The sequence below is a fragment of the Bombus terrestris genome, chromosome 13 (genome assembly GCF_910591885.1).
Source record: "Bombus terrestris chromosome 13, iyBomTerr1.2, whole genome shotgun sequence".
NCBI lineage: Eukaryota > Metazoa > Arthropoda > Insecta > Hymenoptera > Apidae > Bombus > Bombus terrestris.
Window position 1 is genome coordinate 8,537,199 of NC_063281.1, and position 16,800 is coordinate 8,553,998.

The following is a 16,800-nucleotide window of genomic DNA, read 5'->3' on the forward strand; positions in this document are numbered from 1 at the left end:
CGAGAGCTCGCGCGAAAGACGATCTCAATTACCGAGAATTTAGCGCTCTTTGATCATTGTCATCATGAGGTGACATCTACTATTTCTATATATAGAGAGAAAAAATAAAACTCCTTTAATAAAACCTTGTCGTGTCTCGTTAATGGCGCAGTTTTCGTTTGTACTATGATACTATAAGGCGTGTCTACTTTGGTGAGTTTGTTTTAAAATATCCTCCAGGCTTAGAAAAGACGGAGAATGAACGCAGAGGGGACGAGGTAAGCAATTAAGCATCGCCATCAGCCGTTGTGTCTCGTTGTTTGTCTTCTGGCTACCCATCAACTGCCCCCTGTCTTTCTCTTGCCTCCCCCTGCGAATTATCCGCGTCTGAGATTTATTCAGCAGCGTCAAGATGCAACTTTTCCACCCTTCAATTTTTTTCTTTTTCCTCCAACGTGAAATTTTTCCCCTCCAACAAGTTTCTCGTTTTCCAGTGTTGTTATAAGGTGTGTAAAACGCGGAGAATTTTAACGAGCGAATTTACGGCTGTTTGTCGAAATGCTTACAGCATCAACACCAGTTTGCGGAGCTAGGCAGGAAGAAGTTGGAGCAGGCGATACAGCAACTGCAGGAACAATTGCAGCTTAATGTCATTCAACAGACGCATTTGCTACAAACGGCTGACAAAAAGAAGGCGTCTGCGCCGCTTCAACAACTGGCGCTTCAACAGCAACGCCTCATACAGCAGCTACAAATTACGCAGAGCCAATACCTACTTCAACAGGGTCTGGGTCTTCAGGGTCACAATCCTTCTTCAGGTAGGAATATTATTATTAATTATGGTAGAAATTTTAGAGAGTTATAATATTAGAAAAAAAGAAGAATAGGGAAACGAAAGAAAAGTGTTTCCACGGTCTGCCAGTGAACTCATCGATAAACTTAGAATTCATAGAACAGAATTTCTTAATACTGTTGCGTGTTTCCAATCGTTTTCGATACAATGGCACAGTTTTATTATTGTATTTAAAAAATTCTGCCAATAAATGGAAAATATGAAAGGATCGTTCTTCATTCGAAACTTTATGTTAGAGATTTATTTAAAATATTAGAAATCTTCTTTGTTGAAACTGGAATGCAATTCGAGAACTAAAGCGAGTTTAGAAACTTCTGTGTTATTCTTCCTAAAAGCAATTTATACTTTGAACATTTAGAGACCATCATTAAGAGTAAGCAGAGCTACAGTAAATTTTATTAGGTATATACGTGGAACGCGTAATTTCCGAAGTAAGCTAATGTCGAAGCTTCGTTTAAACAACAATCCATCGGGTCAACCCCAAGACCATCCCGTCAGGTAATCTCCCTCCCTCTGCACTTTCTCATTTTCTACTTCACCCTGGGCAAAACTTTCCGCGCAGAAGTGTTTCGGTTGCGTCGGATCTCGTTCCGACCATGTTTTTCTTTCTGACGCGCGTACAAGAACCGAGGAGGAAGGGTGGAATAATAGGGCCAGGAAAGCGACAGAACCTCGTTCACGTATGCTCTTCGTGCTTTCGATTTGAAAATTCACGCTTTGAAATAAACTTGTAGTATTTGACGAAGAATTGCAAACGAAAGATGGGAAGTGATGTTCTTTCCACATTGTACGTGTTATTTATGTCATTTCCTTAATTCTCTATTTTTCTGTACTATTTTGTCCTTTTTTTTTCATCATAGTTTTAAATATTTGATGCATATGTCGTACGAGCAAGACTAGAAATAGCTGTTTCTGTTTTCAAAGCTGGAGCTCGTGGATCAGCGTGAGCTAATTGCACTTAATCGATCTATTTCGATCTTTTTGACATTTATACGTAATTTGATTTTCGATCTTTGTCGAAATGCTTTTGTTCGCGTAGAATGATCACGCATTTTACCTATACGTATAATTGTGCTCCTATAATCTGGTCGTTAAATAAACGATTAAACAAATAAATAAACACTTTATTAGAAATCCAGACAGAATAACACATTACAATATATGGGGTAAATATATCAAAACACTTTAATTTTTTCTATATTCCTCGCTCAGTATTAGATTGTTAGAATTTTTGTAATTTTAAGTATTCGAAGGATTATTAATAAAATATGTGCGAAATTTTTGACAGGTCTTCAACCTGGCGAAGGTCTACCAATGTGGAAATCGGACACATCGGATGGTCCGGAAACCCACCAGAACTCGAACGTTCCAAAATCCGTGGCTGGACTCAATGGTAAACAGAAATTCTCCACGATCCATCAACGATCGAGAGTCGAATTTCCCTTCGTATTCTCGATATCGTTCCCTTTTGTCATCTTCCTCTTACCACCTTTCCACATACTTTTTGTTCTTTCTTTTGCTTGTACTTGGAAAATGCGACGTTCGTTTCCGGACTATCGCAGGACTTCTCAATTCGACAGTGTCGAGTCGGCGGTCGGAGATGAACGGAACCACTCCTCTGGACGAGAAACCGCTGGATGTTTCCTCCAACGACAAGGTTCATCCCCTGTACGGCCATGGGGTCTGCAAGTGGCCAGGCTGTGAAGTTATTTGTGAAGACTATCAAGCATTCCTTAAGTGAGTCCTCAAATTTCTCAAATTTCCACCGTTTTATCGCTATCATAGTAATCAGAGATTTGAAGTCGATCGCTCTTGTCAATCCTCTAATCGATAATTAGAAAATAACTTCTGGAAAGACACGAAAACGTATCGCGGCAAAAAATAAAGTTATTAACGAAATCTCATTAATTATGACACTAAGTGGGAGATCCTTCTAAACATTGAAACACTTAAAATCTTAACTTACGATACCATAATTTTTAATCGGTCGTTTAAGAAAGAATTTATTAATACTATATTTGTATTACCACGTTGTCAAAGGGTTAATTCTATTTCTTCGAAACGGAGAAGGATATTGACAATATAAACTTCGAGAGTTTTTAATCCACCGACGTTAACAACCGATTTGGCTATTTGAGACCCGCGATGTATAACCGGAAAGTAGGTAAATCCCAGCGCAGCAGGGATAGACAGTGATTCTTGGGCTGGCAGAGAAAGAGAAGAACCGGCGAAGAATAAAGTCGGCAATTTCGCCCAGTGGAATGAGTTAAGAGAAGGCGCCACTCGCGAGGGGTTGGCTCGAGGAAGTGTAGAAAAATCGCTCGAGTCAGCGTATCTCATTGACATCCGGCACCTTCTTCATCGGTCTCAAAGCAGAGGCAGCATTTGCCTCCCTCGGTCGACGGGAATCCCTTAGTAATCACGAGGCTCGTCGCCGCAAACTCCCTCAAACAAGCCGTTACTTAAAAAAGGACGAGAAAAAAAGGAAAACGCTAATTACCTTTGTCTCATTAATATTCACGACATTCGACCGCATCGTTATGCCTCTCGGTCTAATCCCCTTCCTCCTGTTCCCTGCGCCTCTTCCCGTTGGACCTTCCCGTATTCTTGGTCTTAACCAACCTCTCTCCCTCTTTTTCCTTTCTTCACCCTCTTTTACCCTTCGCGATACACCGGCCGGCGACGAAGAAGGATTACGGAAATTCTTAAATACGGAATCTCGTTGCCAGCCCTCAGACCATCGTGGAACTCGATTCTTTCGGTGTCCCGTGGGATAAGATTCACCACGGCCAGAGACAAACGTTTCTTTGTAACGCGGCGAAGCTTTGATTTCCCCGTAAACGACCCGACATTGTTCGCGACATAATTTCATTAGTCTTCGCTGGAGGATTCGCGGTGAAGGGATGGGTTCTCGAATAATTCTTCGGTGTAAGTAGAAATTCTTCAGAGTTGATACGGAAATTTACCATTTACCTATTAAGCGATGTCTAATAATAACGATAAAGATAGCACGAATCCTTAAAGAAAAAAACAATTCATGTTTGACTGGAAATCTCACATCTTAAAGTCGACTTATATGGAATTACGTAATGAAGAAAGTAAACAAAATATATTAAAATTAAATTCTTTACCATTTACATATTAATGATGATCGTGCTAATTAAAAGAGAATGAACTGAAATTAACTTTTTGAACGATACTGCAGGCACTTGAACACGGAGCACACGCTGGACGACAGATCTACGGCGCAGGCCAGGGTTCAGATGCAAGTTGTCTCGCAGCTAGAAATTCAGTTGCAGAAGGAACGGGACCGGCTAACCGCCATGATGCATCATCTGCACGTGGCGAAACAAATGGCTTCCCCCGAACCACCAAAGTCCTCCGAGTCATCGGTGAGTGTTCGCATTACCAAACACGATCGTTATAGAATACATTAAATAATAAAATTCCAAATTTTGCATATTGAAGCAGTTTCTGCATAGCGCTGTCCAAGCTGTGCTCGATGCAATAAGGACTCTCGTAAAGTAGCCATTAGAAACTGTTCGATCGAAAGTTACCAGGAGAAAAACAATATGTCAGCGTAAATTATAGGGATGGTACAAGTCATATACGAGCGATATGGATAGCAATAATCGTAAGGTGGTAGGTTATGCGGTTCTGTACGTGGAACGAACGCTGTATGGGGCCAGAATCCGGAAAAACGTTTCCTAACGATCGTGTCGGGATGGTAAACTCTTCTGGCAGCACCGTTCGGTAGTCGTAAAGCCAGATTTTCACGGCGCTCGGAGAATTTTACGAGCTCTCGCCGCGGCTAACAACAACGCCAGTTTCAGTTTTAACGCGCCGCCGAGTAGACTCGCTAATTTATACATAAAGTTTGCATTAATAATTCATCGGGTCCTCGTTGATTTTATATCGCCTTAATTAAAACCTCTAACAAGTCCGACAGTCGGAGAATACCAATATCGCATTAGCCCTCTCTCCGTGCGGCTGCGTGGCTCGTCCTCTCTGGCCGACTTAATTATTTTAACGCGAAAGGGAGGAGCCGCCCTCTCCCCCCGCACTCTGCTCGGATCATCTCTGATATCGAGACCGTACTGCTGGAATATATTTCGTATCAACATATTCGAATGTGACTTGTTCATTAATAAAAAAGAAACTTCCAACCTTATTATAACTTTTTATAAATCGGCATAAAACAATGGATATGCTGTAACGAATTATATTACCGGGGATAGCTCTACACGTTCTTCTTTTTCCTCTTTTACATTAAGCAGATACCTTTAATTGTATAAAAAAGCGTATTTTAACTTTTTTAATAGGATTTATCAAGGCTACAGAAAAAGATAACGTTATTTTATTCTCTCTTCTTTTTCTCATAATTCCTAAAATGTCAAATTAATCAGCAGTGTATGTGTACAGTAATTTTTCAGCTTTACTATCTGATCTCAAATTCAAGGCTGATTTGAAAGCCTAATACATTATTGTAGTATTGTGTAAAATATAATACATTTTCAGTTTATGGCTTCCGAGTTTATGGATTACTCGTCAGAGGATTTCATACACTCGGAAATATTTATTTATTACGATATTCGTTGCATTTCACGATATCAGATGTTTGAGAGAAATTCAAAGAAAAATTTAGCGCAAACTTACGTGTCAATGACCTGTAAGAAATTGAACCTATAGGTTTGTGAGAAAATACACATGCGTGCAAAAGTAATCAAAAAGCTTGATAAATTCTACAAAATGATCGTTCATTTAAGCTTTATTAAAGAATTAAAAAACATCGATAGAGTCATCGAAATCCTGCAATCAATGGCTCTAAATACTTTCGCCAAGTATACAACACCTCATTCTTTTTTCAGACGGGTTCGAGTATACCAAAGTTAAATCTCTCAACCGCCCTAATGAGCCAACCACCGCCGAACTTCGGCGTCTCTCAAGTGTCTCCAGTCTCGATGTCCGCATTGGTGTCGGCGGTCAGGTCGCCAGCAGGTGGACAGCTGCCACCCTCCGCAGGTGGTGCGCCCATGCCACCTATTCCCAACATGTCGAATATGTCTGGGATGCCACCTTTGCCGAACATGCCAGGTAGCATGCCTACGATGCCAACGATGCCGAGCATGGCAGGGCCCATCAGACGACGTATCAGTGATAAATCCGCTCTTTCCTTGGCAGGAGGTAAGGTCATCTCGTATTTTCTGTCATCTTTTACTTTCACGATTATATTCTATCTTTCACGTATTTCTGATTAGTAAGTTTCTTGTCATGGACCGGTCAGGAGTATCGAAAAATCGTGTTTGACATTGTTGAAGTTGTGCGTTCTTCCGTTTTACCTGCGATAAAGAAAGTGGTTAGCATACAAAAGATACCGGTAATCAATTTAAAAGTAATATGGATAACTGTCGATGAGATTCATTAACGGTTTATTGAAAGAACCATTTTTCAAGTATGTAAGTTTAAGAGATATATGTATAAGGAAAGAAAGGATTAAAATATCGTCTTGAGAAAGGTGAAACGAAAGATATGTAAATTCAGAAATTGAATACTATTCGTAGGACTGTATGACGAGGGCACTGTAAGGCGCAGAGTAGCCGTCGATAGATCTGGAATAGATATTAACGAAGGTAACGATTTAACCAAAATTCAGTCGGGGAAACGTGCGACCCGCGAAATGCTATTTTTGTCTCGCTCGCCAATTTATTTCTTAATCTTAATCTAAAAAGATTACGAATAAAGCCGTATACACTTGAGTTAACATAATTTCACTGAAGATGATAGTGAATTTATGCTCCAAATTGAAAAACAATATTTTAAAAAGCATTTCCCGGCTCGTCCTTGTCAACTATGCCCCGACGAAAAGAAAATCCTGTAGCAAATGCTCTTTACGGTCCTCTCTTGATCTCGTGCCTTTTTTCCTATCGTAAACTCTATCACACGCACAGATTTATTCACGGTAGCAACAATGTCACGTGAGCTACAGTGTTCGAAACCTTGTTGGCGACGAATCTAATAGGTACATAGAGTGCGAAAGGTGTAAAACAATTAAACCAAGAGTAAAAGTCGAAATAAACCAAAAATAAAGAAAAGAGTAAAAGATATAAACGAGCATAAAACAAGAAACAAAAAAAAAAGGAAAGAAAAAAAAGAAAATGAACAAAAATTAATGAATTTCTAAACGTACGCCAGTTCGAACTTCTTTCTTACCGATGCTTCTGTTGTTTCCTTATTTCTTGTGCTGCCCGCCCTCCCCACCGTGTAGGGCTGCCCTACATGCTGGAGCGTGCTGGCCTTGACGTCCAACAAGGTACTGTCAACCTTCTTTCCACGCTCCTTTGGTGGCTTTAAGGATTTTCTTAAAGGGTGCACCCTTTGCATGCAGGAAGAAAACTTTCACCTCTTTCAATCCCCTTACTCCTCTTCTGCCCTGTAGAATAGAGATTCAGATACTTCAATCGTCATCCCCGATTTTCTACAAAGAGGGATGAACGAGGCTTGACAAGAAGTATCCGTTTCTATCTACCCTAAATCATATCCAATCGCTTCTTGCTTAATCTTTGATCTAGTTTTAAGAATGTCGTACATAGTTTTGATTCGATATTTGTTTTCTGAGCATGCGATCAAATACAAGCTGATCCCCTTTCGTTTCACACGAACGTCACGAATTGTTTATTTATTGTTTTGTTTGGAAAAAAGAATAGAGAAGAACTAAGTAACGCGAATTAATTTTGCAACAAAAATCAAAAATATGAACACATAACAAATTTTCAAATAATGGCTTTTCTAAAAATTTTGCTGACAACCATCTCTTTAAACGATGCTTGAAACGTTAGCATACTGCTTGTTAGTTGTAAATTTAAGTAATCATCCGAGACATGCGAAAAGAGATGGTGTCGATGAACTTTTACCCCTTGGCCGCGTAAGGGTTCCGCGTAACTCCTGCCGTTTTCATACTCATTACGTTTTGAAAAATGAAACAAGCAAAGCTTCTTGGTATATTTCAGAAATTCAACGAAATAGGGAATTTTACAAGAACGCCGATGTCAGACCGCCGTTCACGTATGCATCATTAATCAGACAGGTGAGTGAACCATTCGATACGCATTAGACATATTCCTTTAGCGTTCTGATTAATTCAGATATCGAATGAATTGTCCCCTAAGAGCGCCCCCTTTTAGATTTAATTTTCAAAGGAACACTCAAAGAAACCGGTGAGGATTACTTTACACCTCCCATCTTTGTAAAATGACAAATTGAATTTGGGGAATTCTTCTGTTTTCTTTTTTTCACAGTCGATCATCGAGTCGCCGGAGAAACAATTGACGCTGAACGAGATCTACAACTGGTTTCAAAACACATTCTGCTACTTCCGGCGCAACGCAGCAACGTGGAAGGTATATCTTTTGACTATAATAAAGGAAAAATATAACAAGCGTTAAGCAGGATGCAGAGAAATGTAAAAGATCAAAGAAAAATGAAGGTACGACGGTCATCGAATTTGAAGTTCGACTCTTTCTCGAAACGAGTGTTTCAGTTCATTCGAATATCCGAATATCGAATGTTCAATCTCGTTTCAGAAGAAGGATTCGAGGATGTTATTTTATTATAGAAGTGATCACGTTGAATTATAAAAATCTTCGGCGTAAATAATTGATCGGAAGCGTGAAAATATCGGGAAAATTTCGTCAAAATGTCCTCGAACGATTCGGATGCAAAAATCCGCCGCGCTGCCATGCATTTAGGAAGTCTAAAATAATTTTCTCCTCTAAATGGATGAACTCAGCGTGGCACGAGTTATGCAACGTTTGATTGCAAGTCACAAAGACGAAATGACTGGTCGTGCAATTTGCATTTACGAGCAGATTAAGCTGAATGCGTTTTAACTAGAAAGGATGAGCTTTCAAGAATCTCAGATAATCTTACGTATTAATTTGAATTAACAGGCTAAGTGATGTGCCAAGCAGACGAGCTGGTAACGATAATTGTGTTGCTTTCCCGATTTAAGGGGGAGACTCGGTAACATGTGAAATATTACGTCGTATTGCGATTCGTTTGTCATTTATCAAAATGATTTCTGTTTTTCCATCGTATCTTTTCTTAGCCAGCAGTCTTGCAGCCCGTAATTAAAATCTTCTTGGGAGACTGTTATTCTAATTGGAACTTAACAATGATCTGACACGATATTGCAATAATGTAATTTCTGACTGAAATCATACGGCGATAAATCACAATTAAATCGTAATATGACAACATATGATACGCTTGTTGGCAAGAGTGCGCGCGCGCGTGTGTTTTTTGCGTGTGTGCGAGTGAGCGTGGAAGTAATCGACGTTTGCCATGAAGCTTCGCCTCGCATGGTTATGTGTATCTGAAAATTTTCAAAGCAACCACAGGTTTAACATCGGATATCAGACAGAGAGGAGGCAGCCAGATTCAACGTCACAGGATCCACGTTTTCCACGTCAGCGGAGGTCGTAACCTTCGACGCGATCTTCTCGTACAGTTCTTCCTAAATTTCTTACACCTATATACTTTTTTCATTTTTTTCTGATTTTCCTTTTCTTTTTTTTTTTTTTTTTTTTTACTTCTTTTGGAATTTTGTACGGCCCTGCGGCATGTATGATTGTTGTCGTTGCCCCTAGACTTAGATGACTAGCTGTGCATTAACGATAAAGGAATGCCACATTATACCGTGTATCTTTCGATTAATCGTTTTGGTTCGTTATGTCCTCTTACGGCCTTGTCATTGCGCGACCATCGCCGGGTATCCTTTGCTACTCACACACGACGTTACTTACTAATTCACTCATCAATCAGTTTCTCGGTTTTTCCCGGTGCTTTCCTGTTCTGTTCGAGCGGTTCGTTCGAGCCGTTTCTTAAAATTCAAGTTAGAGACAGGCTGCCACTTTAAATTTTCCACGATTTTATTTTCTATTAGCGCGTATTATTATTCCTGCCAATTATTACAGTCGGAGTGTATTAAAGTGATAGCCTGCAAGATATAGACATGTTCCTTCACAAAAAGACACGATACAGCTTGTCTAAATCAGAGCCAACAGAGATAATAGAGAAAGAGTCTCGTAATCCTTTACCTTCTCCGAGACAGATAAGAAAATCTCATCCATCCTCGTCTCATCTCAGCGTGTATCGGTTGTATCACCATCATCATCGTCGTCATCGTCGCCATCGTTGTCTTCGTCGTCGTCGTCGTCGTCGTCGTCGTCGTTGTCATCCGACGCCGGGGATGACGGAATGCCGCCTGTATACAAAAAAAAAGAAAAGAAAAGCCAAAAAAGATACAGAAAAATTACACGCCATCGAATCGTGTTCCCCGATCGACAGCCGGCCTCGCGATTGAGTTGGCTTCGTTCGTTTTTTGCGTTGCTTATTTAGTCTATGTATTATTTTGTATAGAACGCAGTGCGACACAACCTGTCTCTCCACAAATGTTTCATGCGAGTCGAAAACGTGAAAGGCGCCGTATGGACGGTGGACGAAGTGGAGTTTTACAAGAGACGTCCTCAACGCGCTTGCAGCACGACCGGGTACGTTGCCCCCGTCCCACCGACAAAAAAAATTCTACTGCCGCGTTTTTTATACTCTTTACTACGTCTCTATAGTTCTATTTACCTCTATATATATATTTACGACATATATTATATATATATCTTATTTATCTTTTTCTATCTTTTTCTATCGATATATTCATTATAATAATCTTCCCCCTTGGTACCCCCTCTCAAAATGGTTCTACCAACAACAAAAACCGGTTTCAGACCACAATCCGAAATAATCGGCCTCGGTCGCATCCTGTCTCTTTATATCTTCTTCTCCTTACGTCCCTTGTGTTCCCCCCTCTTTGTTTTTTAATATAATAATATATATATTTTTATATTTCTAAATATTCTTCTGTCTTCTGTCTTTTTACATATTTATATAGATATTTATATAGATATATTTATACAATACTCTCTCACTTATTCGCTTTTACTCTCTAATTACATACTCGTACCGCTAACCCCATTTTCCCACGCCCATTCATGTTTATACTTGTCAAGTTTTTTACTATCTTTTTAACTTTTATATATATATATTAATATACGTCTTTTTATACATTTTTATATATATACATTATATATATATATATATATCGATATTTCTATATATATACATTTATAAATATTTAATAGTGTTTAATATTCTATTTTTTATATGTATACATATTTATATATCTAGCTTCTTTTACATATATATTCACGTATTTTTCATAGCTATTTATATATATACATATTAATAAGGTTTTTTTAATCTGTGTACGCTCGCATCACGCGTGCGTGCGCAAGCCTCATATGTATGTATACGCACATACACGCACGCTCTTCTGTGCATTTGTTTATCTGTGTACGATATATATATTTCTTGATTACCTACATATCGTGCCCTATCCTCACTTTTTTAAATACGTATATACCTAGTGTATCTGTAGGTATGTTTCCAGACCTTTTGTGTACCTCATGCGTGCGCATTTCTCATACGTATAGATTTGTGTGCGTGTGTGTATATATAAACCATTTCTTTTTTCTCATACACCTGTGTACGCCATGATAATCTGTATTATCTGTAATTCGCTTGCGTCGTTTGTCCGTACGTCTGTCTCTGCTAACATCGTGCTTCCCGAGATACAATCGTTCAAATTTCATTCTTCTAAAAAACCAACGCACATACCAAATTTCGCGTATTTCATAGAACGCGCGGAAACTTTGATCTTCTAAAATTGAATGATTAAAAAAGACGAATGTTCTTTTCCTCTTATGAACTCAGTTTCTCGACAAAATCCTCATTCACGAATAGGAAAAATAGAAAGATAAAATTCTTTTTCACGAATTGTACTCGGGAAATTAGCTTTGTATTGTGTTTGGTCCCTCGTGCGTGTGATTTTTTTTACTTGCCCGTCTCTCGTGTGCGATGGTAGCCGTCAGTATGAAGTGTGAGAACGTGTTGAAAGGATGTGTGTTCGAAGATCGTGAAATTCGACGATGAGGTGGAGGAGAAGGAGGAGGAAAGGAGCAGACGGGAGTGATTGTGCGAATGTGGCCGACTTCATTTTGCTCTTGTGTGAAAGAGTACCGTAGAAAACCGTGGTGTGTGCTTTTTAACAAGCATGTGGGCTTTGCAGCGACTAACCGACCGAGAATTGGCAGGGCCAAAGTCTCTCTGGCCCGAGTCTAGTCTCGAATACCCGGAAGCCGGATGCGGGATATGCCAGTGCAGAGTGAGAACCGCTGAATTGCACTTGGTCAGGTAGTGAGAGGAAAATCGTCTTACTACGTATATTACTTTACGTTTGTTTTTTTATTCTCTACCCCCTTCTTTGCGAGTCTGTGCTGTCTTTGTTATTCTCTGGGACGCCGGGATTCGATCGAGTCGGGGGCCTTGCTCGATCATCGAATCCCTACTGGGTAGGAGAGGACGACGAGGCTAATTACGAGCTATTAACGGTTCGTGATCTCGTCTTACATTTTTACGAGATAATACGACACGTGCATGAGATCGAGAGTCGCGATCGTTTTGCGTTCGAGAAACGGTCGTGCCACTCGAGGGCAACGTTTTTCGTTAGACGCTTTAAGAACGTACGCAGAAAGGAGAAGAGCGTAGAGCTCAGCAGAATAATTACCAAAAAAAAAAAAAAAAGAAAAAACGAAAGACAAAAGGAAAATCGAAACGAAAAAAAAAAGTAGAAGCTAGAAAGGGAAGGAAACGTAACCAAAAACCAAACGAAATAAGTTTCAACAGCAACAAGCAGAAACAACCTTTATCTTTTTTACTCTCTTTTTCTCTATTTCTTGGTGGTCTTGTCTGTGTATACAGAACGCGATCCGCACCAATCTATCATTGCACAAGTGTTTTGTGCGCTATGAGGACGACTTCGGGTCATTCTGGATGGTGGACGACGCCGAGTTCGTAAAGCGGCGGCATCTGTCCCGCGGCCGCCCCAGGAAATATGACCCAACCCCATCACCCACTCCACCCCACCTCTCCGCACAGTAAGCACTACCACTTTTTAGAATTCTGCTGGCTGGTTGGCGCGACGTTCTGACCTTACCGCGGTATTCTCTTGTAACGCGGCGACCGGGACGTTTTCGCTTGGTCGTTGCCTACATGAACGAACCACTAAACGCCCTCTCGAACCTGCTGCCTTTGTCGTTCAATCGCCAATCAAACGACCATTCGCATTATCTTCTATTATCTGTTACACAATAGAAAAAATAAGAAACAAAAGATTCATTTCTACTTTAATAACGTTGGAAGTTATTCGCGTGAAACTAGAATTATAGGAAAGTATATCGTTCGTGAATAAATTATACGTCCTGTCTGACGCAAAGTGGCTCATTCTACTTACTTAGCAGTTACCGCGCTCTTCGTGCAATCCTCTACATTGGAATTTCGAATATAACTCGTTGGAAAATGACTTCCAAGGCAGCAGGGAGTGGCTGTAAGCAGTTTATCCAATCCCTAGGAAACGAATTCCGCATCATGCCTGCCTCGAACGCCCTTAGATATCCGTCTCCTCAGAAACCTAAGGATAAGTAGTACCCGTTCAAACCTTCCTTGATCTTCATCAGAGGTGCGCAATGTACCATAGACTGGAACAAGAATGTTTTATTAACGCGTAATGTAACCTTCTTGGGTAATTTGGAACGAATGAAAAAGAGGAAGGAATGTCGGTTGCGTCCAATGTAAACGCAAGGGGGCAGGCAAGCTTTCGTCCAATTAAAATTTACAGCTGGTGCTTGTTAACGTTTAAATCTGCGCACCTCTGCTTGTGACGTCCAAAACAGCCCTCATATAGTACATCCCCGTATACGTCTCACTAGTACCGTAGCCCGAGGCTCTAGCACACCCGAGAGAGCTTAAATCCTGGACGATCCTGCAGGAGCCCAGCCACAGGACGATTGGTCCGTGCTGCAGGATCTCTGATGTGTTTAGTGGTTGCTCGCATGGATAATCAAGGATCCTAATATTCGTTCCCATAAGAATTAAAACAAAAAAAAAAAAAAAAAAGAATAAGAAAAAATACAGAAAAAAAGAAAAAGAATCCCCCGTAAGACTATCCTTACCACTGATAAAAAAAAACACTGTGCTTATAATTGTATGGTGCTTACGTAGTGGCGTTTGCAGTGTCTTGGGAGAATGTGAAAGTGTTTGCGTGGATAAACGTTTCGTTACCCTTCATTTTCAGATTTTTCTCCCTCTGTTTCGCTGTACAAGCTGGTTTACGATACGGCATCGCCATTAATTTCCTTTCATTTTTTTTCCTTTTTTTGTTTCGTTCGTTCGCAACGACCGTGCGTGAACGAAGCGTTTGTTGTATCGTTTTGGGTTTTTTCTTCTACTTCTTCTTTTTTTTCTGTTCTTTTTTCTTTTCGTGTTTCGCTATTTTCAAAGAAACAGGCTGTAGCGTAGTAATAGATAGCGCAAATAAGTTGACGATAGAGTTCGTAAAGGGAAGGTGAAGCGCTTTTGCGTCATTTTCTTTTTTAATTAGCGTTTAATGAGAGGAGGCGTTGTTGAAGTATGTGTTTAGTTTATTTTTTAATGCCTCTGTCTCTCTATCTCTGTTACGGCGTTCACCGTTTTCTCTATTTCTGTTCCGCCTTTAGAACGCTTTTTCAACGTGAGAATGGTTTTCGGTGTGACTGATAATGTGTGTCAGGGCTACTCGCGCATGTGTAAATTGTGTAAATTAAGCGTCACAAACTGCAAAAAAAAAGATATCTCGGATGATACGGAATTCTCCATTCATCGCTACGACCACTCTCTTCTAACTCAAGGTACCTCACCGTTAACGTACTAACTTTGCAACTTCCGGTAATTTTTCTCTACTGTTTTAATCATCATCTTTTTAAACATTTTTTAACGTATTTTCTATTTCTCTCTTTTTATATACTCTCTTACACACTTCCAACTTTTCCTCTCTACTACTACTATATTACTTCTTTCTTCTCTTTCACTCTACTCTACTACTACAACTTTCTTCTCTTTACTTATTGCGCTCTTGGTCACTTGATAAACGGCTCTAGGCATTCTTTTGATTCTTTCTGTATTTTTCTTCGCATGCAACCAATCTCTCTTGCAATCGTCACATCGTGCTTGAACTTCGAATAAACGTGATATCTGTCGAATCCACTTGGAATATATTTTTTTATCACTTTATCGTTTGCAAGAGAAAGCCTACTTCTTCCATTCGACATTCGTTGTTTGGAAGAAGTATCATGTTTCTCGGTCGGCACTCGATGCCTGAACTTTCACAAAGGATTTCGGTGGAAACTATAAAAGGGTAAGCACAGGTAAGCCTGAGAGCCGTTTACAAGCAACGACGTCGTTTCGTACGATAAAAAAGTCGATGTATAATTTATGTCTAATTAGAGGAAAGGTTATATATGATATAACGAAACGGGAGCGCTATTTTTCACAATTTTCTTCTATATTTTTTATCTTAACCTCGCTCAATCTCAACCGAGCCGATCGTTGGACGAGTGAGGAACGTAACCGGTAAATAGGTAAGGGTTTTCGAACTCTCTTTTTCATTCTTTTTTTATCACATTTTTACTATATATTATATATACGTGTGTACATTTTTTCATATTATACTTCTCTCTTTCTCACTTTCCATTTTCTCTATTTCTCTTTCTCTTTCTATTATACCTTTACATATTGAAACTCGATCACACGTGCACACATTGTACACACAAGCTCTATCTTTACCCGCCCCGTATCCCCGTACCCTTAACCCTTGACCTGAAACCTTTAAATTCTCGAAAAAAGAAATTTATTCCACCCGTATACATCGACACAAACTTTAATAAAAAAATATATATATATATTTAAGAAAAACGTGCTTATATACACGCGTTTCTATTTCAGGAAACTATCGATAGGCGAATCTCGACGATTACTAATAGAAATTTTCTCTCTCGATATGTAGGGGTGTCCCGTCAAAAAGTCCAACCCTGACGCACAGCCCGACAATGTACGGTGACGCATTAAATGCCAATCTCCAGGTAACTGTCTAAAAAATACAAGCAATTCCTTTTTTTTCGTTAAATTAACGTGGATTAATTGAATTCAATACATGACATAACGTATCTTTCGTAGTTTCAACGATTAGGTAAAGGAACGGAATATTCGTGACTAACCATCTAATGCAATTTGAGTATTTCCAGGCGGCACTCGGGGACTCTAATATGGGATTTCTAAACAACTCGATGTGCACGTCGACGACAACAAGTCCCGATAAGGAGCACGTGTTAGCCCATAACGATCTAATGTGAGTGAGTCTTTAACGTGCAAAGTTTACGTTCCTCTTTCCAACGTGCCGAATCACTATTTCTACTCCGTTCCTTCTAAATTATCGTTCATAAATGATCGAATATTTGCGAATTTTTAGACAACATATCCATGACAAAATCTTAAGAACACAGAATAATTTTGTCTTACGATATTGGTAACTACTAATGTCTTCCTTGGATAAATGAAATAAAAGGTTTCTTTTCGATTATTAGTAATGGAAATACATAAGACATAATCTGCTGTCGTACTAATTTCACTGAAAATCAATTATTTGTGGTTTAGTAAATCAACGATGCGTTAATATACGCGATATCGAACCTTGTTAGATAAATTTCATTTTGCAATTGCAATACTCATACTCGTGGAATAATATAACTTCTCGCTCAACACTTACCATAGTGGAAAAAAGAAAATTCAAAATTGATTTTCACATGTATACAGCCCCCCTTAAATGTGTTGACGCGCTATTTCACCTGTTCTATACGTCCTTACTTACTGTTCTTAAAGATTTTTAATTGACTAAAGATACCCAAAGGTGGTTCAAGAAATATAACAAGAAAGATAATACTTTGATTTTGTTCGATTTGGTAGATAGAACGTTTCAATTAAAAAGA

The 16,800-nt window shown here is 39.4% G+C and overlaps 1 protein-coding gene across 16 annotated transcripts in view; it reads left to right on the forward strand.

The window, feature by feature from the left end:
* Positions 1-16,800, forward strand: part of LOC100651096 (forkhead box protein P1) — a 216,643-nt gene that overhangs the window by 193,920 nt on the left and 5,923 nt on the right. For 6 of the 16 annotated variants that reach the window (XM_048411480.1, XM_012315298.3, XM_012315304.3 and 3 more), the window contains 11 exons: positions 548-797; positions 2,121-2,225; positions 2,395-2,569; positions 4,038-4,224; positions 5,701-6,016; positions 6,394-6,462; positions 7,840-7,916; positions 8,128-8,229; positions 12,704-12,879; positions 15,822-15,897; positions 16,051-16,163. In XM_048411480.1, the coding sequence (XP_048267437.1) occupies positions 548-797; positions 2,121-2,225; positions 2,395-2,569; positions 4,038-4,224; positions 5,701-6,016; positions 6,394-6,462; positions 7,840-7,916; positions 8,128-8,229; positions 12,704-12,879; positions 15,822-15,897; positions 16,051-16,163 (1,646 nt within the window). Of the gene's footprint in view, positions 1-547; positions 798-2,120; positions 2,226-2,394; positions 2,570-4,037; positions 4,225-5,700; positions 6,017-6,393; positions 6,463-7,097; positions 7,143-7,839; positions 7,917-8,127; positions 8,230-10,249; positions 10,381-12,703; positions 12,880-15,821; positions 15,898-16,050; positions 16,164-16,800 lie in introns of all 16 variants that reach the window. The other 10 variants (XM_048411476.1, XM_012315299.3, XM_012315300.3 and 7 more) reach the window with 10 other exon arrangements.